Source organism: Platichthys flesus, chromosome 3 (assembly GCF_949316205.1).
Source record: "Platichthys flesus chromosome 3, fPlaFle2.1, whole genome shotgun sequence".
Lineage (NCBI taxonomy): Eukaryota > Metazoa > Chordata > Actinopteri > Pleuronectiformes > Pleuronectidae > Platichthys > Platichthys flesus.
The window spans coordinates 18,117,088-18,140,469 of NC_084947.1; the positions used below are offsets into that span (position 1 = coordinate 18,117,088).

The 23,382-nt window shown below is 43.1% G+C and overlaps 1 protein-coding gene across 2 annotated transcripts in view; it reads left to right on the forward strand.

Annotated features, from left to right (window-relative positions):
• Nucleotides 1-1,351: 1,351 nt before the first annotated feature.
• The window catches only part of igsf9b (immunoglobulin superfamily, member 9b), a 28,607-nt gene continuing 6,576 nt past the window's right edge, over nucleotides 1,352-23,382 (forward strand). For both annotated transcript variants that reach the window (XM_062382859.1, XM_062382868.1), the window contains exons 1-17: nucleotides 1,352-1,806; nucleotides 7,607-7,696; nucleotides 9,287-9,493; nucleotides 17,650-17,796; nucleotides 19,033-19,184; nucleotides 19,360-19,477; nucleotides 19,871-20,012; nucleotides 20,389-20,534; nucleotides 20,675-20,817; nucleotides 20,915-21,055; nucleotides 21,147-21,263; nucleotides 21,352-21,502; nucleotides 21,620-21,731; nucleotides 21,839-22,014; nucleotides 22,120-22,352; nucleotides 22,581-22,665; nucleotides 23,201-23,371. In XM_062382859.1, coding sequence (XP_062238843.1) covers nucleotides 7,642-7,696; nucleotides 9,287-9,493; nucleotides 17,650-17,796; nucleotides 19,033-19,184; nucleotides 19,360-19,477; nucleotides 19,871-20,012; nucleotides 20,389-20,534; nucleotides 20,675-20,817; nucleotides 20,915-21,055; nucleotides 21,147-21,263; nucleotides 21,352-21,502; nucleotides 21,620-21,731; nucleotides 21,839-22,014; nucleotides 22,120-22,352; nucleotides 22,581-22,665; nucleotides 23,201-23,371 — 2,296 coding nt within the window. In that variant the 5' untranslated portion in view covers nucleotides 1,352-1,806; nucleotides 7,607-7,641. The remainder of the gene's footprint in view (nucleotides 1,807-7,606; nucleotides 7,697-9,286; nucleotides 9,494-17,649; nucleotides 17,797-19,032; nucleotides 19,185-19,359; nucleotides 19,478-19,870; nucleotides 20,013-20,388; nucleotides 20,535-20,674; nucleotides 20,818-20,914; nucleotides 21,056-21,146; nucleotides 21,264-21,351; nucleotides 21,503-21,619; nucleotides 21,732-21,838; nucleotides 22,015-22,119; nucleotides 22,353-22,580; nucleotides 22,666-23,200; nucleotides 23,372-23,382) is intronic.

The window sequence follows — 23,382 nt, forward strand, 5'->3', positions numbered from 1 at the left end:
ATTAATATATTGATACAGATAAGCTGCAAGGAATATATATATATATATATATGTTGTGTTTTTTATAGAGAAAATATCAACATTTCCCAGGTAATTTATGTGTATGTGTGTGTTGTGTGTGGGTGGGTGGGGGGGGGGGGGGGTTATAGTGGTTGTGGTAAACCCCCATCAATTATTTATACCACTTAGATCACACCCTATTTTTCCCACTTTACACAGTAGCCATGTATTTGACTTCACTGGGTGTTTGTGGATGTTTTTGTTGGTCATTTGCTGGACGATCCACCAAACGGTCACATGTTGTCTTTACGTGTGTGTGTTCGCCTTTTGTTGCGATCCTCGTGTTTTTCCCACGAAAAGACGCTTTTGTCTGAGGCGCTAAAACACCAGCAGCATCAAGTCACACGGAGACAGGTGGCAAAGGAGAGGAAGCGCATACACGCTCCTTCAATATAAAATCATGTTCTACCCTTCAGTCTAACGATCGATGCTCGGACAACACAACCTAGTTTAAATATTAACCCTAGTCAATATCCAAGTGTTTTATTAACCCCTATGCCAGTTGATCAGCAGCATGGACAATACCAGGACACTGACAACTGAAAACTGGCTATGTTCACCTGTAGCTTTTCTACTTGTTTCTACACAAATAATCTGAAATTGATACATTTAGTAATGCATGTAATGACAGATTTTTTTTTTTTAAATGCCCATTGCAAATCTGCCAGATTTTGCAGTTATAAACTAAAAGCTATTAAATGAACATATAAAACGGAATAGTTTACGAAATAATACTTTTAATTAGGGCTGAACCATATGGCAAAAATTATATTAAGACTAAGATGATCGTATCACTCCATAATTAAATTAAATTAAATTGTCGTATCTTTGATGTTTTCTTTGCTCCAGAGTGAAGATTGTAATTTTAAACCCTTCTTTATTATTAGAGAATATTAACAAACACCATATATACAACAGAACAATGTGTCTACCTTTACATAATATGACCTTCTCACTGTAGCAAGTGCACGCACAGTGCTTCCTATATTTATGAGCATTATTTTTAGATATTAGACCTTTGATATATTGCCATTGATTTAAACTAAACTGAGCTTATTATATATATGTGTTTTATTGCCCAACTCTAATCTGACTAATCGTTTCAGATCTAGTTCTAACAAAATAGCCTATCTTGCAACAGAAGCTTTATGCTGAAAGGTGTAACCGGAAGTGTGGTGGTAAAATCAATGCTAATGCGGGTGTCTCCAGCAGGTCCTGTAGTAGTAGTTCGTAGGAGGGGTGGATGAGGAGGAGGAGGAGGGACACACAGTATGAAGAGCAGGGCACTAACTAAACGTGCAGCCCTGTGGTCAAACCTGCTGCTGTTACATGAGAGATGTTCTGACCCACACGCAGCTTTACACTCATCCACGAAGTCAACAGAGAACTCTCTCCTGCGACTGAAGGTACTTTGAAAGAGTTTGGACAAAGAGGAGTACTAACGCAGAGGAAAGTTGAACTGGTCTTTAAATGGTGAAGGGGTCCTGGCTTCATGGATTTTACTGAAGTCTCCCCCACGCCGTCGTTTAACCGTGGACCCTGAGGACTCACTTTGGATTCTCCTCTTTTCCTCCGCTCACGGACGGAGCACGAAGATGTGACCAACCTGCTCCTCACGCAGAACCGCCTCCTCTCCTCACATTGAGTTAAAAAGTCGTCTGCTTTGATCGAACTACATGTGTTCTGCAGCACCGATGGATTGAGAGGTTGCACTTTCAGCTGCGAGTGAAAAGTGCCTCAAGTAAGGTAAGAAGCTGCCAGAGCATCTTCCCCAGTGCGTTCAACTAAACACACAAACCATCTTATTGTCATGCATATAGATAGATATTGATTATAGATCAGTTATACGCTGCGCGCACATTTCTCTTGTGATAGTGATCCTGTGTGATTCGGCCTTTTATCATCATGTACTCGCACTATTGCTGTGACATCAGTCTGTCCTCATTAAAAATACACTGTAGTACCACTATGACGCATTTTGCCTTTGTTTACGTTTTGTGTATCACATGTGCCATTTGTAATCTCGCCCTAGTGAGTGTGGGTTCTCTCTCTCTCTCTCTCTCTCTCTCTCTCTCTCTCTCTCTCTCTCTCTCTCTCTCTCTCTCTCTCTCTCTCTCTCGCGTTAAACCACAGTGAATAGGTTTAACACGCTGGAATGGCCCAAACCTGAACTCTGTTCCCTGGATTAAAACAGTCAGAAGAACAATAGTCAGTCGAAAGTGTGTGTTTGTAATATTTTTATTAAGGTCTCTCTCTCTCTCTCTCTCTCTCTCTCTCTCTCTCTCTCTCTCTCTCTCTCTCTCTCTGCATGTATCTGACTCATTGTCAGACAAAAGATGCACCTGTTTTGTTTTACAGGAGCTCTGCTGGTGGGTGGTGTCACTGCTCACTGGAACAGCGTGTAGCTTATGGCGTGAGTCTGTTGCATGTGCACCACAGACTTGTTTGTTTATTCGCCTGCTGCTCCGCACGCTGCGATGTGCTGGTCTCAGCCTCATTTGGGGTGTTTTTGTGCAAAGGAGAGCCGCCCTCTTCTTCTGCTGTTTACTGGTTTCAAGCGTCTCTCCTTGTTTTTGCTGGGCTTTGTGACTCTGATTGGCTGGACACGAGGAGCACAGAGGCACACACCACACATCATGATGCCTGTAATCCCTTGTGTTGGATCATCTGGCTGTATGTGGACATGGACACAGCTCATAAGCTTCCTCCATTCCTCATCAGCTTGTAGGTAGTTTATAGATGCATTTGACAACATCTTTTTATATTGTCATGAAGGTACACAAGAGTCAAATATCTACTTCCATTCTGCTCCTTGCAAACACAAACTCCTAAATCTGTTTTTGTAATAGATTGTGATTCATTTATTTGGTTTGTATTTTTCTGGCAGAATCCTCTCCATGTCTTTTCTGTAAGAGCTTAGCTCCGGTGTCGTGCCACACAGTTATATCCAGCATATATCAACACTACATCAGGCCTTGACATTTCATTATCGTGTTGCGCTGTTCAAAACACCATGCAGCCAACCGGGCCCTGTAGGCACGCTGTCATGCTGCAGGAAATTGATTGCATTGGGAAGGTAATTATTCATGAGTTGAAAGTGGTTACTCCAGATTTCTTTGTTGTAACATCTTAAAACGTAGTCTGTAGTTTGGGATCCTAAGGAATAAACACATGTCTCATCAGTGGAGTCCTGTCTGAAAGCGTCCCTCACATCTGCTCAGTAACAGCTGTCCTGAATAAAGAAATAAGAACGTCTGAACATGTTTAGCTTTAGTAGTTTAAAGAGTCTGTTGTGGTCATTTAAGCTCGTGTCTCATTGACTGTTACAGAAAGAAGCCAGTGCCAGGCTTCAACACTGGGGTTAAGCTTTAGAGGTTGTTACCTGTAACTTTTGACCTTAAGGTCCTCTCGGTGACTTGCCTTGAAATTAGCTTTATGGGACTGACCTGTTCCTGAGAGTTGGGGGCAGGGAAGCCTCAGGAGTAACATGAGGGCTGTTTAGCTTTCACCAGACTCAAGTCATCTCCTGCTCCCCTGAGACGTCTGGGCTACATTAAATCATCACAGGAGAGAAAAAAAACATGAAATCACTCCACTGTTGCTTTAAGCATGTTGGTGATTCACTCATTTGCAGCAGCATTCGCTTGCTTCCAGTCTGCTCAGTGTGAGTAAACATTCAACCACTGGCCAGGAGTCAATATCGTTATTCCCTGTAGCGCCATGTGTTGGGTTACCAATGATCAGTGTGTTAATCCATATACAGCCGGCTTTTCCCCTCACGAGACTGCTCCGCTCCCGTGCCCAGTGTGTGCCCAGCTCATTTCCTTTACTTTCGTCTAAAGTCAATGCAGTTTCTAAATTAGGTTGCCGTGCCAGGGAGAAAAATCCATGAATTGATCCCTGTGCTGTAAAGGCTGGTTTAACCAGTCATGTTTGAATTGGTGGTTTTCAATCTATTCCTTTGCTAATGGTTGTGATTCACCGTGTACCATTTATGTAGACCCTTTGTCTAAGTTGTGGTTTGGTTGTGTTACTCTGTGCACCTCTTTGAAATTTTATGCTGGGGAAACACTTGTACTTCCTGCCTCAGGCTAGTTCGCACCAACGCTACGGCCTGTGTCAGGATTAACAGGGATTATTAAGAGAGTAATGCTACTGCTTATCGGACTTGTATCTGTCACCAGCATCACCGGTGGCTCTCCTTAGATACTGAAGGGATCACACACACTTTCACAGAAACTCACACACTCAGGTCAATAGTTTACTTTCTGTGATAAGTTTTCTGTGTTTCAGAGAAGAAATTAGATTAAAAGGGGAAACTGACAATTTATTTGTCACGTATCAAGTTGAGAAGATAGTTGAAAAACAAGACTCCTGCATTGTGCAAACAATTATAAAGTGAGTTTTAAGTTTTGCATTATTCAATGTACATGCCTCCTGACCTGCTTATTCCAATGTGATACAGAGGAGATGGGGAGATCAGGCTGACCAGCTGCTGCAGCTGACAGCTTGGATTCAGCTTTATACTTGGATTTAATGCCTGAAATGGGGGTGAACAAATTTAATTCAATGGCAAGACAAGTTCATCTATTTAGGGTATGATTCTGGAGACCCCTGTATTGCAAAAATATTTTAAGGTCTTTTCAATTTGGAAGTCAAGTTGGAAATTCTGAAATGTCAGGTTGTATGAAACATCATTTTATTTAATCTGGCTTGAGAACCAAGTTGTCTTTGTCGGCTATGGGTTGTGTCCTCCGTAAGATGTGGAAAACCCAACATGCTAGTTTGACCAATCTATCCCCACCAGCTGATCTTGTGGAATTCCAGTGGGCAGAATAAATCGGAAGTGTTTTAGTGACTGGTTTTTGCCAGTGATTGATCACTGCGCATCCGGATGACAGTGTCCTTGATTTGTCTCACCAATTTGATCTCTAATTAAATTACACTATTAACACTCAAAGCAGCAGGGCAGGATTAGTCTGGGTGTTACAAATGTTCCCTCCAGAAGGCAAAGCCATGACTAGATCCAAAGCAATTTGTGTCAATGAAATCCAGTGTAACATCGCCCCAGTCAGCAACGTCTGCTGCACACCTCACAGAGCCAAATGTCGTGTGCTGAGGCAGGGACTTACTGCTTAGATAACAGTGATCACCTCCCTAATGATATGAAGGTGCCATTCGGCTGCATGTTTGGGTTTTTTAGTCGGCCCTCTGTGTTGTTTTTGTGTTGTCACATTTAACTTTTGAAAATCATATCCCGGTAATCTCATACTCATCAAAGTTGTGTCTATTTGCACATCTTTGTCTCAAGTGAAGGACGGACGTTCTACAACTTATTCTGTAATGTGATCGACTCCCTCTACTGCTGTGTGACTTGCAAACCGCTGCTCTAATTATGTCCACTTTCCCTCAGTTACCCTTGTGAGAAGATTAGCGTGTCGGAGTAAACCCCTCACACCTCTCACATGCACCAGTATGTATGGTGCATGCCCTCACTGTTAAATGGGAGCTGTAATCCACTTTATTCTTTCTTTGTAAGTTAATTATGAGATGTAGATCATAATTGCTTACAGTTCAGTAAGTGATAATGTTTGATTTGCAGTCCCATAAATCGTTGACAAGTCAAAGATGCTGCTTTTGACTCTTCTTTGACTGTTCAGTTACATCTTAAACACCTGGACTTTTGTTTTTAGGCCGTCTCTGTGCACATATCAATTAAATGGCCCCTTGCTTTGCTTGGCTGCCTGAGGAAATAACCTGGTTGTCTTCTGTCTACTCCCGCACCTGCAGACAAAGCCCCCTCCAGGCTTCCTCTGTAATATGCCGGCTCAGTGTGGGCGCTGCTCTGTCTGTCTGTTCCCACAAGTCATTTCTGGTGTGGAAGCACAGAAGCGCAGGCAGGAGCAAAGGCAAGGTTTGTTATGTTCCGTGGTTGTCAAAAGTTACTTCAGGTCGAGATATGGGCTACAATCTATATAGATATATTTCTGACATGTCATTAAAATGACTGTGAAGACGACAGCGAAGATGACGCAGTGAGGTGTCACACTAATGATCATACTGGAAAGATGTATTGCTTCATTTCCTGATGCCATTATAAGAGTTCTGTTTATTCCTTCACTCAAACTAAGCAATTAATGTTTGCTCAGTGCAGTAATCCTCTCCTCATTATAAACATTGCACTTTCATTTTCTGTGTGCCTCGGCCCTTCCCTCTCCATCAGCTTTACCCCCATCTAATGTGTTTTTGTCCCACTCTTCGTCAGTGACTGTTTAACATTAGTTTCATCTTTCTGTTTGTTCTGGAAAGGTTCCAAACTAAAGTTATTACTGTCCTTAACGGCCAGCCCCAACAGTAACAGTCCCCACCCTGTGTTGGTCAAGTGAGAGGAATTAAGCGCATCTTTTCTCCTGCTCTATTCTGGATTCTGAGTTTACTCCAGTACAAACATTTCCTCACAGAGACTAAACACATTTCACTGATCCCTGTGCTGCTGCAGCACATCTGTTCTTATATCAGCTCTTAAAACCAACACCTACCTGTTTTCCAAGAATAGCCTCCCTCCTATATTACCTAAATGATCTTAAAGTAATAAGCTGGTATTACAGGCACTGAATGGAGTGACTCTATTATGTCTGAAGGGCAAAAACTTAAACTTGTGCCTTTAATCCAATTTGAGGTGGAGGGCCTTACGGGTTGCCACAGCTGTTCTTACTGGTCGGTCTGTGAAGTAGGTCCACAATTTAGGTAAGTGGTCTTCTGTTTGTGGGGCTCATTAGTACATGAGAAGCAGTGGGTCTTGCTGCTGCGCTCGCATGAGCTCTTTGTGTATTTAGTGGCGTAGTCATGTGAACCACATGCTGCTGTTGGCCACTTGAAATGTACGGCCATGTTTTGACTTTAGTCTCATTTGAGTAATTTATCTTATGGCGTCTACTTATGCCACTTAAGTTAGTTATTTAAGCACTTGAATAAGATAAAATCAGGTGTCATGATAACACACCTGTGAATGCTGCTCGTGTCCCCTGTCAATGGCTGTTAGCCTATTTAACGTGTGACGAGACCTTCTGGATGAGCTGGACCAATCAGAAGCACCAGGTTAATCTGTACATACACTTGGAACCTCATATAGGCGCTCTGTGTGGACCCATGCACAAACACACACGCGCACACAGTCCAAACTCACCCATGCACACACACACACAAGCACAAGCAAACTTCCACAGGATGCACCCTCTCTGCAATCTCGTGCCCTACTGTCTATGTGCAGCACATGTTGCAATAGCCTATTTGCCTTAATCCATCCACAGCTCAGACATGCAATTTTCCAGAGGATTAACTGTATTCAAAGAATACAGTTATTTATTAACCAAGAAGCATCTGGAATGTAGTGTAGTTGTTCGATTATGAGTTGATGTTAACTTGCGGGATTACATTTGTCTGAGTGGGGATGTGAGGGATGTCCTGGTGCAGCAGTGGTGGATCTGTGAATGGCACAGGAGTATTGGGCTGAAGAGTAAACGGGATGTGTGGTCGTCTCTTTCAGGTTTGGAGATGTGTGAAGAAGTGTGACGGACGGCCATGGGACTGGAGAGACGGTGGCTTGTCACCACTGCAGTAGCCATCTGTCTGCTAAGTAAGTATGCTAATGCAAATATGGATCCATCGCATAGATTTACAATTCATTTCCACAAGTCATCTCTCCATTTGAAACTGTATTAGGCATTTCTCTGTAATACAGCTCATTACATCAAAGCTCTTGGTGCTACTCATCTTAGTCTTGTGACTTTTCAGGAAAATGTCAAGTCACAAAATGCTTTCATATTATTAGAAAAAGAATGTCAACCTGGAGTTATCATTATATTATGACGCGGACAATAAAACAAAAAAGTAATTTACAAATCATCGCAAAACACATACACATTGTACTACTCAGAAAATTTGCTTTGGATGATCACATTTACATCATGATGGTGTCACTTGATAATATGTAACTGTTTATATAAATATATCTAGACTTACTCAAAACACTCACTACAATATGTTGCATTATTTATTTAATTAATTTAAATTAAATTCCATTTTTGCACATGTACCTAATTTTTATCAACTTTGCTGCTTCGCTTACTGCATGAAATTAAATTGAAAAGTAAAAACTTGTTCAGTGAAGTCACAATTTTTTTGACTAGAAGTTAACAACTTTCTATTTCTTGGTATTCTTCATTTGTCTGCTATTTGTTTGCATTTCTTAACCAGAAGCTCAGTGTGTACTAACACCAGTAAGACCAATGTCACTTGTTATGGTAAAGCATCGCAAAGCACTTGGCATATGTCGCTGTTCAGCTGCCTATGTACAGTCATAATGAATTTGGCACAGCTCCCATTGCCTTACATTGGTGAAAGTAAAGAGGAGGGGTTTCAGCACATGAGTGGGCAGCGGAGAATGGGGCCAAAATACAACTTAAATAATATCTGGGTGTGGATTTAGATCAATCCAGGATTTATGCTACCCCCAACCCCAGGCACGCGTCATGTGTATGCATGCATGTGTTTGTGAGGGGGAGTGGTGGGAGGGGGGGGGGGATTGATTGTGCTGGTCCGCAGACCATGTGTGGACCCCAGGGGGTGTTGGGAGGTCGGCCGGAGAGAGCACTGAGCATCCTGCTGTCCTGCATCAGAGTATCAGCCCCCCCCTCCCCCCATCTGAGATTAAAGTAATCACCAGGCCAGATGAGTAGCAGAGCAAACACTGGCACCCAGTTGTGCTCACACCAACGTGAGCACATGGCAGCGAAGGAGAGGGGAAGCTGCTCCAGGTGTCCCTAATGGGATTCCCGTGTGTTTGCAGGCTTTGCAGCTCCATGTTCTTGTCACCAAATGGCAAATGATTGTTTTACACGCCGACTGATGGCCCAGCGTTCAACAGGCAACTCTCTGTGGAAGTCCTAGTCTTCGTGGTTTTAAGGCTTTTCCAGTTCAACAAAGCAGTCAAAGATCCACTGCTGCTTCTTAGTTAGTTTCCCACCAACATTTCTCCGTTGATCTCCCGCTGCCTTTGTGGTCAAGCTCCATCCTCTCATCCCAAAGTGACTATATTCCCAGCAAGTAGAAACATTTTCACAGGAATCAATAACCCCAAAATTCCAGAGAGGTTTCTCTTGCCGCCGTAACTCTTTTTAAAAAGTCTCTCAACCTTTATCTTGCTGTTATGCTGTTGTCTACACAGGTGTGTCTCAAGGTGTGTCATCGTTGGTTCGTGCCAGAGTGGGGGGGTCTGCAGAGCTGGCCTGCAATCTCACTCCAACATCCAAAGAAGACACCAGCCCAAACCTCTTCCCTCTACATGTGGTGGAGTGGGTGCGTCTTGGTTACAGCGTTCCCGTCCTCATCAAATTTGGAGTGTATGCGCCTCGTGTTCATCCTAACTATAAGGGTAAGCATTGTACAGATGTTTTCAATAACACATCTGTTTAAAGAAAAAACAGATTTTAGTTGACTAGAAGTGCATTCCCTTTAAGGCCACATCCATACTACTCATTGGAAAATGCTGTTACAGATGCACAGAATTTTACAGTAGCTAAAACTGAGAAGTTTGGAAACGCTGCTGGCCCCATTTTACTTTGAAAGCGTTTTAGTCTGGACGGGCATAAACCGAGACGTTTTGAATCAATGACGTAGACACTCACATCCGCTTGCTGATCGGGTCTTTTCAGTCATGACATAACTGGCAATTTGTCAGGCTCTTGAAACATGAGCCCCTTCCAGAAGACAACAACCAGCATTTGCCTCGGCTGACAGTGTAGAAAGCAACATGGTTAATCAATTACAAAGTGTTTGTTTGTTTGTTGACTCTGTTGTCTTTTCTAACAGCTGTTGTGCAGTGAAAGTCTGTGTTTTACAATGATCCACAGGAGACGAGCTACTATGAGAGCAATTCCTGTTAACACCGGCTTGCTAATGCCCTGTGTAGGTTAGTGGTCATGTGTTTTCAGGCGTGTTAGTATGGATGGGATTAAAACTGATACAGAGCCAAAATGCTAGTGTGGACTGAGTAGTATTAGTATGGCAGAAAACCTGTTGGACCTTTTTTTGGGCTGAATCCTTTTTTGGATTGCTTAAGCAGTCTGATGGCACATAAGCCCAAATGTAGGCTTTGAAATACTAGTATCATACCAGCGCGTTTCTGAATGCATTCCAAAGACTCACTGCCAATTGACCGATTTATGTAATTATAGTTCAGTAGATTTTGATTACTGGGTGAGTACATGTGGCAGCAATTCTCTTTCTCTTTGGGTTACAAGCATCTGTCTTGTGTGGGCTAAGATAGATATGAGGAGGATACATACATTGTATTGGTGAAGACTTGGCACAGGGAGGTTTGAATGAAACAGTAAGTTATCCCTCCAAACCCCCCAATTCCTGTTTTCAGTCTGTTTGCTTCTAGACTGCATTTGCACTGTTTCTAGTGCTGCGGGGAGAAGGGCTATAGCAAGAATGCATCCGCTTTAATGGAGGCAGTGAAAAGGGGGTGGGGTAGCTGAGCGAGAAGAAGTGGGGTACCAGTAACGCTGTGCGTGGGGGGATTAGGAGTCTAGGTGGGGGCCTGGGGGTCTGATGACAGTGTTTTATTAGTATGCTGAGGGGTGACCCAGTAAGAGGAGATTGTTGTGCTGGAAGGAGGATGGATGAAGCATTGGGAATAATGGGAGTTTTCTTGCTGGAGCCCTATAATCCTGTCATTGTCTACCAGAGGACAAAAGACAAAGAGGGGTATCCCAACCCTGCCTTGCTTTGCCAAAGCTAACAGGGCCTACTGGCTACTGGGACACCCAAAATCCCATACTGTCCCGACTAGGTCACTGAAATATACAGGGAACCATCAGTAAACCACACCCCCTACATTTGTCGCATTAGAACTTTTTTTAACTGGAGATCCCACAGAGAACGAAAGATATTTATTCCCGAAACATGATTGCAGTGTCACGAAAACTCAGGAACCACATTTAAGGATTACAGGGGCTGAACCACAAACAGACTGCCTCCACAGTTGGGCTACATGTGTTCGGCATGTTAAATCCTTGTAGGCCATTAACCCTGTCATTGTTTCGGGGCAGTCATCTGATGCATGGGCAGTTGTAATGAAGTAAACAACATTGCAGGGATGTAGCAGAGTAGAAGATTGCTCGGGATGTCCCCACCTTTTTCCATATCCATTTCCCTTATGTGTACTTGTCTGGTGTGGGCTTTACCCCTGTCTGCCTCAGATCCTCATATCTCCCCTCCCACTGGAGGCAGATGGCAGCATGTGAAGCGTGTCAGCGCTGTGGGTCTAATGTATTCTACCCTCAAATTAAAAGGTTGGGGGATTTCAGATTTAACCCACATCACAATCTAGTAGGCAGCCATTTTCAGAGATTTGTCTTGGCTTGTCTAAAAACGGAACAAGAGAGCAGAGATGAGTTCACATTTCAAAGTTTAAGATCAAGAAACATTTAAAAGAAAATTTATTTTGGGTATTTGCAGCGGCTTGTAGGGTTCAACGTTGTGGTGGATTTACAGCATGATAGCTGCTTCCAATAAAGCTGAGTAGGGTGTCGGACATGAATATGTAATATTTAATTCAGAGTCTGTCCTGCTCTTCCTTTTGTGGATTCCCATTTAGGTAGATTAAAATAAAACTATAAAAAGCCTTCCAAAATGCAATCTGCAATTGGTCTGCTGCTTTGTCTCAGACACACTGATGCTGTCTGCTACTTTTAGAAGCTGACATGAAAGAAAAGACACAGGCGATATCTCAGATGACTATTTCAGTCCATTAAACAAATTATTTTTTGATATGATATCAGGTGTACCGGAGATTGTGTTTTGTTTTTGAGGAGTGTCAGGACCACAGAGCAGCGTCCTTCTGTTGAACCTGTTAGACACCAGCATGTCTCGCTCTCAGAAAGCTTTCTCTTGTTTCCGTGAAGTGAAGGTAAGGTCAGGAAGGTATTAGTGCCCCTCATCCCTCTTCCTCTCAGCTCCCACATCCAGCATGCCCTGCAGGCCCGAACATCAGTCAACTCACAACAAAGGGGAAACACACGAATAATTTCTGACTGACACACTATTATAGTCTGTTTGAGGTGTATTTGTTGAGACAATATGTTGAAGTCTAGCGGTGTCAGGATGGTTTACTGCTGCAGAGCTAGATCAAATGTCTCCTGTGGAATGAAGTAAATCAGCAGAGACTATGAGAAGGGGACTCCGACCTGAGGTTAGACTGACAATGGGCAAAACCCCTAGATCTCAGCAGGCCTCCATCGCTCTCGCAGTGTGACCTCTGAACAGTGGAGAAGTTAAGGGCTGCATTCGTCTCTCACATGAACAAGTCACGTACACACTCACACACACCGACTTAAATCTCCCACTGCACACGAACTTCCTTTCGGGAGCTTAAAGTGGAATTAACAGCTACGCTTTGGCAAACATGAGTCTATTTGGTGACTCCAGTGGCTGTAAGGTGAAACTCACTTTATGATCTCCAACCAGTTTTTCTGCTCCAACTAGACCAGAGTGATGTGCAGCAGCAAACAATGAGCCAATGAAAGAAGAATAGCTGGCTGCAGCTTGGGAATTTCATGTTAGCCAGCAAGTTTTTACAAAGGCCCCTGTTACCTCATGCCGTAGGTGTGTCGCTGGCCAGATTTCATTTAAAGAGCATGAGTCAGTCTCTCATATTAAATTCTGCTCTGCTGTGGAGGTGTAGTCCTTGTGTGGTCTGTGTGAACAGTAGCTGAAGTAATCCACTGTTTTAAGATTAGTTTCTGTGAGTGAAGAGTTTAGAAAAAGTATGATTAATTTCCAGCAACTTTTCTACGGGCACATTTCTTCCTAATGGTCCGTTCAATCAATGAAACCCTCAGGCAACTGACAGTTAATAGCATCAGTGTTTTCACAAGAAAACAAAGCCAGAGCTCTGCACTTGAAAACACCTCATACAGTGATTTGTATCGCTGTATATCACTTATTTTCTTGAGCTTATTTTAAGGAAAATAGCCGGAGATTGTCCAAGTCAACCTGAATGCTCCTGTTGTTGGGAACAACAGCACGGGTGGGCGCCTGGCAAGAGGCAGGACATGAAGTATAATTTCTGCTGTGGAAATCATATGCTTTTGCTTACAGCTCATCAACACAGGCGTCGTCCTGTATCACCAAAAGCTCTCGAATCTCAGTAGCTTTCCAAGTTGACATCTATAATGTCTTCTACACATATGGGACATCTTGTCCATCCTAAATATTTTATTTATATTGTTTTTGTCCTCTAGTGTCTGTCACACATCCACTCATTTGCTGCAATTTTTCTCGACATTTTCCGGCTGCATTCTAGAGGGCTGGCAGGAAAGTATCCGTAAAATGTTGGGAGCATCAGACTTATTTGTGTTCTCACATACAGCCCCTCTGCAAAATGTCCAGAGTTCAGTGCTAGTCTAAGAACAGCTCTTGTGTAACCTCACTTCACAGATTTAAAGAATATTAAAATTAACACTTTTGATTTGCGATTGTGAGCACGTATAAGGGCTAAGTTCTGCAGTGACTTAAGTTGCTGCTGTCGTGAAATCTGGCACGTGAGATGTGTGTGTTTGCTGCTGCAGGGGTTGTGCCGGACAGAGCGAGAGGGACAGAGTTAACTGTAATCTATCTCACGACAAAGAGCTATTCATAAGAGGGTTAGACTGATTAGGGAGACAGGAGGATTGAAGAGAGAAATATGGGGGAGTGGGAGGGGTGAGCTGTCAGAGGAAGGGGGCCGGTCCCAGACTTATGATTGTATTCAAATCAAAACACATCCCACAATGCACCGCTGCCTGGCTCTCTTATGCACATAATGATGGACAAAGAAAAGCAGTGCTGATGCTTCTCCAAACAGAATAATCTTTCTTCCTCTGCTGTTTCCCCTGCTATTGTATCACATGCAATTCCCTTTACCTCATGTATTACTGTGTCAGTATTTACCAGTGGGAAGCCTGCGTGCAAAAATCACATGTTGACTGTAAGGACAAAAGCCGTGTGCTGCAGCTTTAGTAGCATCACAAGTAACTACAAATACACCACATAGTGTACTACAAGATAAAAAAAATGACATTGTAAATCAAAATGAACAACCACTATATATGTGAATAAAATGTATGTGATGTGGTGTCCTCAGCTCGGTTGCATTGCAGTGGTTTCACTTGCAGCAGTTTCAATTGCAGAGAAGTCACATCAATCTTGTCTGTAAAAAAAAAAAAAGCATTGAGGATTCAGAAAGCGTGAGACGAGACCAGCTCCTGGCCTAAAGCTGAGTTATTTTCTAACCTGCCACCCTCTGGGCCAGAACCTGACTCTCACTAAAATGAAGAGGGTTCATACAGCTCTGATGGATTAGCGTTTCCATTTTCTACCCTTGGCTGCACCAGCTTGACCCGTCGGAAACAAGGGGCTCGTTTTAAGGTAGACTGGAGCTGTCATGTGATAGCTCCTGGAGAAAAAACCTGGTAGGAGGAGTAAGGCGAGGAAAGGAGCCGCGGCCATTGTTTCAGCCATCCTCTATTCGCCTTAGAAACTAATAATGTTTGTCTCTAGAGGAGGGCTCGTGGACATTGTGCTAATGTAGCACCAAGGGGAGTGATGAATGCGTCTGGTGGGGAGTTACGAGGCACCGAGGTCAGAAAGGTCAACCTCTCATTTGTTGTCAGTGGATTATCGATGCACACAATACAAGTAACCTCGCAGTAACCTCTCATGCAGTTCCTCTTGGTCTGAGAAACAGGTTTTTACTGATGTTGTTGATCATTTATCAACTCGTGCTCAATTCTCCAGCATATCTTCATTGTATATGTGCATCAGGGCATCAGGGAAGGGAAAACAACCTTTTTAGTGAACAATATTTCAGGGCAGAGCACCTGCCTAGTGCTGTATTTGAGGCCATTTCCAGGCCAGGGATGCGACATTCAAATTTAAATAAAGCAACATTTGTCACCCAGCGTCGGCCTTTTGTCCGTCCGCAGGCTGAAAAGAAAACAAAGTCCCCTCTTTCCCTGCCTCTCATTCATTTCTCTCTCCCTTTGCTGCCTCATGTGCTGTGGATACGACACTGAGGCTGTTTTTTAAACACAAACGTGTTTTTCCCCTTCTTCGAATTTTTCAAATATGTGACGGAAGAAACCCACCCCTCCCCCTTGGAATCGACCCGCCCCTGCCCATGTTTGACCGCTCCGGCTCTCTACAGCAACTGGATTCAAACCTAAACCTATAGCCCGGGCTTTTCTCGTTCGCATCACTATGGTTACCTCGGAGAATGAGAATAGTGGGGGCTGCCGTCTCTTTGTAGTGATGGACAAGAGGCAGGCTTCGGGAAAGGGTTAAGTGTTTTGACAGCGAAAAACCGAATCGCCCTCATTGAGACCCAGGGGGCAGGGCACAATTTTGAAAATCAACATGTGCGCACACCCACATGGTTCTAAACCCACGAGACCAGAGCCACATGGTCAGTCGGTGGGATTTTCACACACTGTGCCTTATTCACATTATACAAATATTACAAGAGGTGCTATTAGCCACCGTGAACTTTAAGCGTACCATAATATTTAGCCACGTGAGGATTAGGTGTGTTAAAGAGGGTTTGTGTGATTTTGCACATGACAGGGTTTTCCCTCTGCAGTGGGCAGGGAATTCCGCATAGGATGGGAAAAGGTTGCATAGGAAACAGACCTCAGGGAGGATCCCTCACAGCGAGATAAAAGGAAAATGCCCATAGTTATCACCATACCTGTTATCATCCATCTGCACGTTTCCTCTCTCCGAGCCCTACCCACTACTTTGCAAGATGTTGACCTGAAATCAGTGGCCTGCGTTTTATGGAGACTCTAAGTGAGCACCGCCCATCAAACTCTGCTCTGTCTTGTAGGTCAGTCAATCATTAAGCCTAACTATTACACACAGCAACAGCCCCAGTCAGGAATGCAGGGTTAATTGTTAGCTATTGATGTCTGTCTTTACTCTCAGTGTGTGTTTCACCGTGTCTTAGGGGCATGTAGAGAGTTGTATGAATTGCCTAGCTCCCAGGCTCTGCTCCCGTCACAGCCTCCGGAGGGAAACCGTGTGAATAGTGAGCATATTGTGTTTCTGGTGATATTGTTGCTTTAAGGTTGCAGCGCATTCAAGAATTATCTTGTGTTATAAACTAAATATAAATTCTGGAAAGTCAATGTTCTGTGCTCAACTTACAATTGACTGAAGAGTTTTTTTCTCTATTTGCAGCTTTATTTTTTATTTTTTTTAAACTCTTTGCAACTCGTTTGCTGGAAGAATGACTGGATGCCGGAAACTTCTAATTTCTCTGTTTACTTTCAAACTGCTTTTGCCAGGTCCTGGTATGAGCAATGTGTGTGTTTCCCCCACCCCTGCACACATCTTCCTGTCGTTTAAAGCTCTGAGATTGAAGGGGGGTCATTGAGAAACAGAATAAAGGAGAGGATGGGGGGGGGGGGGGTGTAACTTCAGTACCATGAGTACCGGGCTGTTGTCACCAGGCAACCAACAGATCAAGTTTCAAAGCCTGACAAGGAGTTGTAAGAAGTACAGAGAGGAGGAGGAGGAGGAGGAGGAGGAGGAGGAGGAGGAGCAGGAGGAGGGGGGGATATAGGTGTGTGTGATAGGGAAACGTGTGTGATCACCTATGTCACAGGATTATTGTTCAACGTATAGAAGAACAGAGTCTCTCTTTAAATCCCTGTGGAACCAATGTGAATGAACATGAAATGTTGCCTGGTAAACTGATGAACGTGTCACGCACATGGTCCATCTTGAGTAGTAATTTAGGCATTATCAAATTGGCAGATAGGTCTGAGATGGTCTCATGAATTATTGCTTATCTCTGCCCAATTACCTCTCATTGATAAACAAAAACAGGGCACAGATCTCATTATGTAAGTGCTCAGCGAAGAAATCACCAAAATAAAAAGAACGAAACAGACCTCGAACATATTTTTGTCCTATTTTGGTGATTAAATAAAGCCACGTTCAGGAATTCCTGGCGTGCACACTCTATCTTTCCGCTCCACCACCACCCAAACCCGAAATGACAGGACACCATCTTCAGCTGTAATCTGGCATATCATTACGATCATCACTCGAGTGATTCATGCGTACTTTCACCGCAACTCACAGCCACTGACGTCTCCTCCTCTGAACTGCATCTTCTGTCCGACACATCTATTATTTTCATGAATCTGAATTATGTGACTGCTTATTGGCTAGGAGCATTAGAGCTCCATTCGATGTTCACACTGTGTGGAGGGGTCGGCGAGGTTCAGGTCCATGACTTTGACTGTGGCCTTTTGTGACAGTGGATGCTTGTGTCCTCTGCGTGGTAAGCCCTCTTCCTGCATGTGCTGACTCTGCCTGTCTGGCTGTGTGTGTCTGTGTGCTGACCCACTCTCTCTCTCTCTCGCTCTCTCTTTCTCTCTCTCTCTCTCTCTCTCTCTCTCTCTCTCTCTCTCTCTCTCTCTCTCTCTCTCTGGCCCTTTCCCCTTTTGGCCCTCTCACCCTCACTCCCTCCACCCACAGGTCGCGTCTCTCTGACCCGGGGTGCCTCTCTGCTGGTGGAACGGCTGACCCTTGAGGACGAGGGCTGGTTCGAATGCCGCATCCTACTCCTGGACAGCAAGACAGACGACTTTCGAAATGGCACATGGACCTTCCTCTCCATCACAGGTGCAGCACTGCAGGGTTTCGGAGAGACGTAGGAGCTGCTCCTTTCACTGCTCATCACTGGCACTGTTCCCTTTTTTAGAACAGCCAAAGCATGGGGTTGGCCGTGATTCTGTAGGCCCTGGCACGCTGAATGTCATTGCAGTGTATGAGGAGGTTCTGTGTGATGTCATCCTCCTGTCTCTGTCTGTGCAGAGCCTGCATGATGAATAAGTTGGTTTGAAGAATATCAGGAGCAGGACAATGTAAATGCTGCTTGTGTGAGCTAAAGATTAATGTCAATAGCTCTGATTCTCACTCTCTCAAACACACAAAGACACACACACACAAACACACACACATACAAGCCACAACAGAGTTATATAGAGTTTAAAGTAGGGATAGGATATAATTCAACTACAGTGACTGAAAGGTCTACATGTGCTGCATCAGGTTGCATTACATCAGTGCATGTATTGGATTTCATCACAATAAATGAGTAGAATATACCCATAAATCTCAACACCCAACTTGAACCTGGCACATAGACAGGGATTTTGTTCTAAACTTTCTCCAATTGCATATATTTTTTATCATGGGTGGTCTAAATGGAGATAACTCTAACCATGGCAGTGTTGGGTGTGTGTTCTACTCTCACAATGACATATCATTTGCTGAGGTTTGGTGGCTCCTCAGGTTTATTCCATTTTTGATTTCTGATTCTTGAAAATGCCACATTTGGAAAAAAGTGTAAACTTCCATATATATTGATATAGACTGACCTGATCTTAATCTGCTTTCCAAATGTCAGGAAATTGTTTAATTTATTGAGATATTGTCCAATTTGGGAATGATGTGGTTGACTGGGGATTAGAGCTTGAATGGTGTGAATTTCAATAATGGGAAGTAAAAAATTTCCAAAACTCTCAATATTTATATATATTAGAAGAAAATTGGCAATGATTTCTAAAATGTCGTTATCAAACCTTTATGACAAAGACTTTGATATATTTGACATAAATAAAAGGACAGCAGATACATCCAAATGTGTATAAGTTGAATCAAGACAGTAAACATAATTTTAAAACAATTTGTAATTTTTTTTAAATCCTATTGATATCTCTGTGACAGGCTCATATTAGCTGTTTAGTTGGGTTCTATTGTAATGCATTGAGAGCTCAAAATCAAGTTAGTGTTAATGTCTGTCTTTAATGTCATGTAAATAAAATAACTATTCCGTCTTTTCTTTCTCTGTTCTAGCTCCACCTGTGTTTATCAAGAAACCGCCAACTTTTGTTGAGGTTCTGCTCGGAGATTCACTGACTCTCAGCTGTGGAGCCCATGGCAACCCTCGGCCAACTGTTGTCTGGCACAAAGACGAGAGCCCAATTGAGAAACATGAAAAAATAAAAGTGAGGAGGATTAACAGATGGCATTTGCTGTGTTTAACTAAATTATTTTTAATTAGCATTTCCTGTAGCAGCAGTAGCTGTAGATGTTCCTTGAAAGAAAACTGCTTTGTACTCTATGACTGCTCCATAACCCTCCTCTAACCTTTCTCTTCTTCTTTGATCCTCCCCTTTTTAGGTTCTCAATGGTACCTTGTCTTTGGCCTCCGTCACAAGAAATATCTCAGGAGTTTACAAATGTCACGTGTCCAACTCAGAGGGGAACCTGACCCACTCTTTGCAGCTGCAGGTCAAAGGTCAGTGATGAACTGTCAATCATCAGGGAGAGAGAGAATCCTGGTTTATTTCATGTTTAAATGTGTACTTTGATGTTCAGTTAACAAAACACAGCTTCTGTGTTTTTGAAAATAACATCAAACACACATATTTTCCAGGAACAGGTTATTTCAGAAAGGTGAACCCTTCTTCTCATCTCTGTCTGCTTTATGGCTTTCTGATCCCGCTACAGTTAAAAGAATTGTGAATACCCAGTCTATACTGCCACCTACAGTCTATTACCTGCCTTGCAATGGTTTAAAACAAGACTCAACAATTGTATTTCTACTCATCTCGTTCATTACTGACTATATCTCTATAGACAGGAATACTATTTATATCCGTGTTTGTTTTTTTTTCCCTCGGCCAAAAAGGTCCACCAATCATCATCATCTCCCCAGAGGACACCACTCTCAACATGTCCCAGGATGGAGTTCTGCAGTGCCAGGCTGATGCTTACCCTTCCAATCTCACCTATGAGTGGTTGAAACACGGACAGAATGTTTACCATATTGAGTGAGTCTACGTTTAAGAGATCATTGTCATGAGCAGAAGATATTTCCCACATCGTTCTTCTGTCTGATGTAAAACATAGTGAGACACATGCTCATTTACTTCAATGGAACACAAAGAGCTGTTTTCAAAGGGAGATCTTGACTTGGTGCTTCTAAACTTGTGTCACGCACAATGGAATAAGTAGATGTATTTCCAAAGCATGGTGCTAATGCAATCAATTCTAATTAGATTATTTATAAGACTATTAAATCGTGTGGTGATGAGCACATTGGAACCCTGAGACAAGGATCTTGCTATACAGATTAAGGTGACATCTACCAAAGTAAAGCTCTGATGATATATTTTTAATAATAGATATTTCCTCTTTTGACTTTAGGTCCCTTAAATCCAGAGTGAAGATTTTGGTGGATGGAACTCTTCTCATCCCTAATCTCATCCCAGAAGATGCTGGCAACTACACCTGTACCCCAACTAATGGGATACTGACCCCACCCTCTGCTTCTGCACATCTGAAAGTGAAACGTAAGGGTTAAATCTATTACACACCAATTTTGTTTAACCCTGCAGTTTGAGGTTGCTTAGGTGGGAGCATTTCCAAGCATGCCCTTAAATTGAATATTTGTATTTACATCTTGTGATTAACATTTCTTCCGTTACCCTAGACCCTGCACGTGTTGGCCGAATGTCCCGGGAAACATACTTGCCTGCGGGCATGGAGGGGCTCATTGTCTGTCCTGTCCAGGCTGATCCACCTGTGCTGTATGTCAACTGGACCAAAGATGGAAACTATTTAAATCTTGACAACGTGAGTCATGTGCCGTAGAAATAAATCGATCACAGAGGGGAAATGCATGGATGTCTTGGAATCACTGTGTGTATCTTTTCCTCCTTTTTTCCTCCAGTTCCCAGGTTGGATGGTAAACTCGGAGGGCTCCGTTTTCATAGCAACAGCCAATGATAATGCTGTTGGCATGTATGCCTGCACTGCATATAACAGTTATGGCACCATGGGCCAGTCTGAACCCACACGAGTCATTCTAAAGGTAAGACTCGACTTCTTGTCACTGTCTTAGGTTGAGAGGAAACGTTTTACCATCAGTGCACAGATATAACAAGGCCCCCTCCCTCCTTCAGGACCCCCCATCGCTTCGAGTGCCTCCTCAAGCTGAGTATGTCCAGGAGGTGGGCAGAGAGCTGATCATCCCTTGTGACGCCAATGGAGACCCCACTCCAAACATAACTTGGAGCAAGGTACAGGGGGAGATTTCCAACTCTAGTGTCCTCCAGAAGAACATCTCATTTATTTATTATTTAACTTGTGGTGTTTTTGTCCTGATAGATTGGAGCAACCCCTCGATCTCCATTCAGTGTGTTGGCCAATGGCTCCCTCCTGCTGCAGCCCCTCAGTAAAGATCACCAGGGGGGCTGGGAGTGCCTGGCCACTAACCGCGTAGCGACTGTCAGTGCAGGCACTGTGGTCATGGTGCTGGGTGAGTTGTCTGACCTAAGTTCTACAACTTTTTTGTTGATTAATGACCCTTAACCTAAGGTATTCATGTGCATTGTCGACAGTTCAAACTTACAAACATGTTTTTTCTGTTCCTTAGGCACCAGTCCTCATCTTGTGTACTCTGTATCTGTAACCACGGAGATGAACCAGGCCAACGTATCCTGGGTGCCTGGCTTTGATGGAGGATACACCCAAAAGTTCACAGTGTGGTCAGTGACATATAATACATATTTATGTTGTATTATTGTATTTTTTATTTATTCATTGTTATTTATAGTTTTGGTCTTGATTCAGTCTGTTTTTAAATTTCTTTCAGGGTGAAGCAGGCATCCAGGGGGAAACACGAATGGGCTTCTTTGCCCGTTCCCACGTCCAAGAATTACCTTCTGGTAACCGGATTACTTGCTGGCACCAGCTATCAGTTCAGTGTTCTACCTCAGAATAAACTTGGCTCTGGACCTTTTAGCGAAATTGTTTCTGTGCGAACACAAGGTTTGTGCAAGTGAACGTGTGTTACACCTTCAGTTTCCTTTACTCTGAATGATAATCTTTAGTTTTTTTATATCAGCATGAACTTATGTCAAGTCTTCTTATCAGCTGTGCCCACAGAACCTCCTATGACTGTCAGCATAATCCTGGATCCTCCCACGTTCCTGTCAGCCAACTGCACTGAACGAGGCGTCCTCCTCCAGTGGTCGCCTCCAGAGGCTCCATCCTCAGCACTGACAGGCTATGTGCTGCAGGTCCGTAGGGATCAGGGCCGCTGGGTCATCCTCAGCAACGACATCAGTGCCAATCAGAGCAAACTACTTGTACAAGGACTGATACGGGTAATAATATGATCTCATCTTACTTTGAATCTGTACTTTCCAAAGATTGATCAGTGTCACCTCTCTGTTTCCTGCTTTCAAAGCCTGGTTGAATGCAAATGAAACAGCTCTAGTGCTGAAACCTTTATATCAAAGTAGCGTTATGATTAATAATGAAAATGTTCTACTCTAGTCCGTACTTTCATTCTGAGGAGTTGAATTAAACCTCTCATATTTATTTCTCCTCAGGACTCTAGTTATGATTTGAGGCTGATGTCTTGCAGCAACAAATTACTCAGTGAACCCAGTGAGGCTGTCAATGTATCCACCTTAGGTAAGTGGCTCTGTCAGAATATGCATGTGGAGTTAAAATCAATATTGACATACATACTGTTTATTATTGGATATTTTTTAACATTTAACATTAGCTGGCAACAGATATGGCTGGAGAAAACACGTTTTCAGCCATATTTCTACATAGATATGTTTGTTTGTCCGGTTGTCAGGAGCACCAAGAGGGAATTTTTTAATTATGTTACAAGCACTCTATTGAATTCAAGGATAGACTGATTCGATTTGGTGAACGGTCAGGGTCACCATGTCCTCATGTCTGTCCAATTATTGTGAACAGGAACATTTAATCTGGGAGGGAATTTTTTTTCAACACATTTGTTGCCATAACTCTATTGATCTAATGCTAATAATTACATTAAACACTCAAAAACGTTTCCTTAAATTCTCTATATTATAATGATATAATTCTCTATATTATAAGTACATGCATGTAAACTGCAGCCTGACTGGTTGGCAGAGGCGCAAAGCAGTGAGGTGCTAATTGAGTATCATTATTGACTCTGGTCTATTTACAGGGATGGAGATTTACCCTCTGCGCCCCAGTTTCTTGGAGATCATCCCTGAGCCCCTGTTGGCCGGTGTGTTAGCAGGAGTGTGCTTCCTGTTTGTGGCCATCATCCTCTCCTTGGTGACAGCGTGCTTTATGAGTCAGAGAAGACGACAGCGTCACAGGAAGAGAAGAAAAGGTAGAACATCA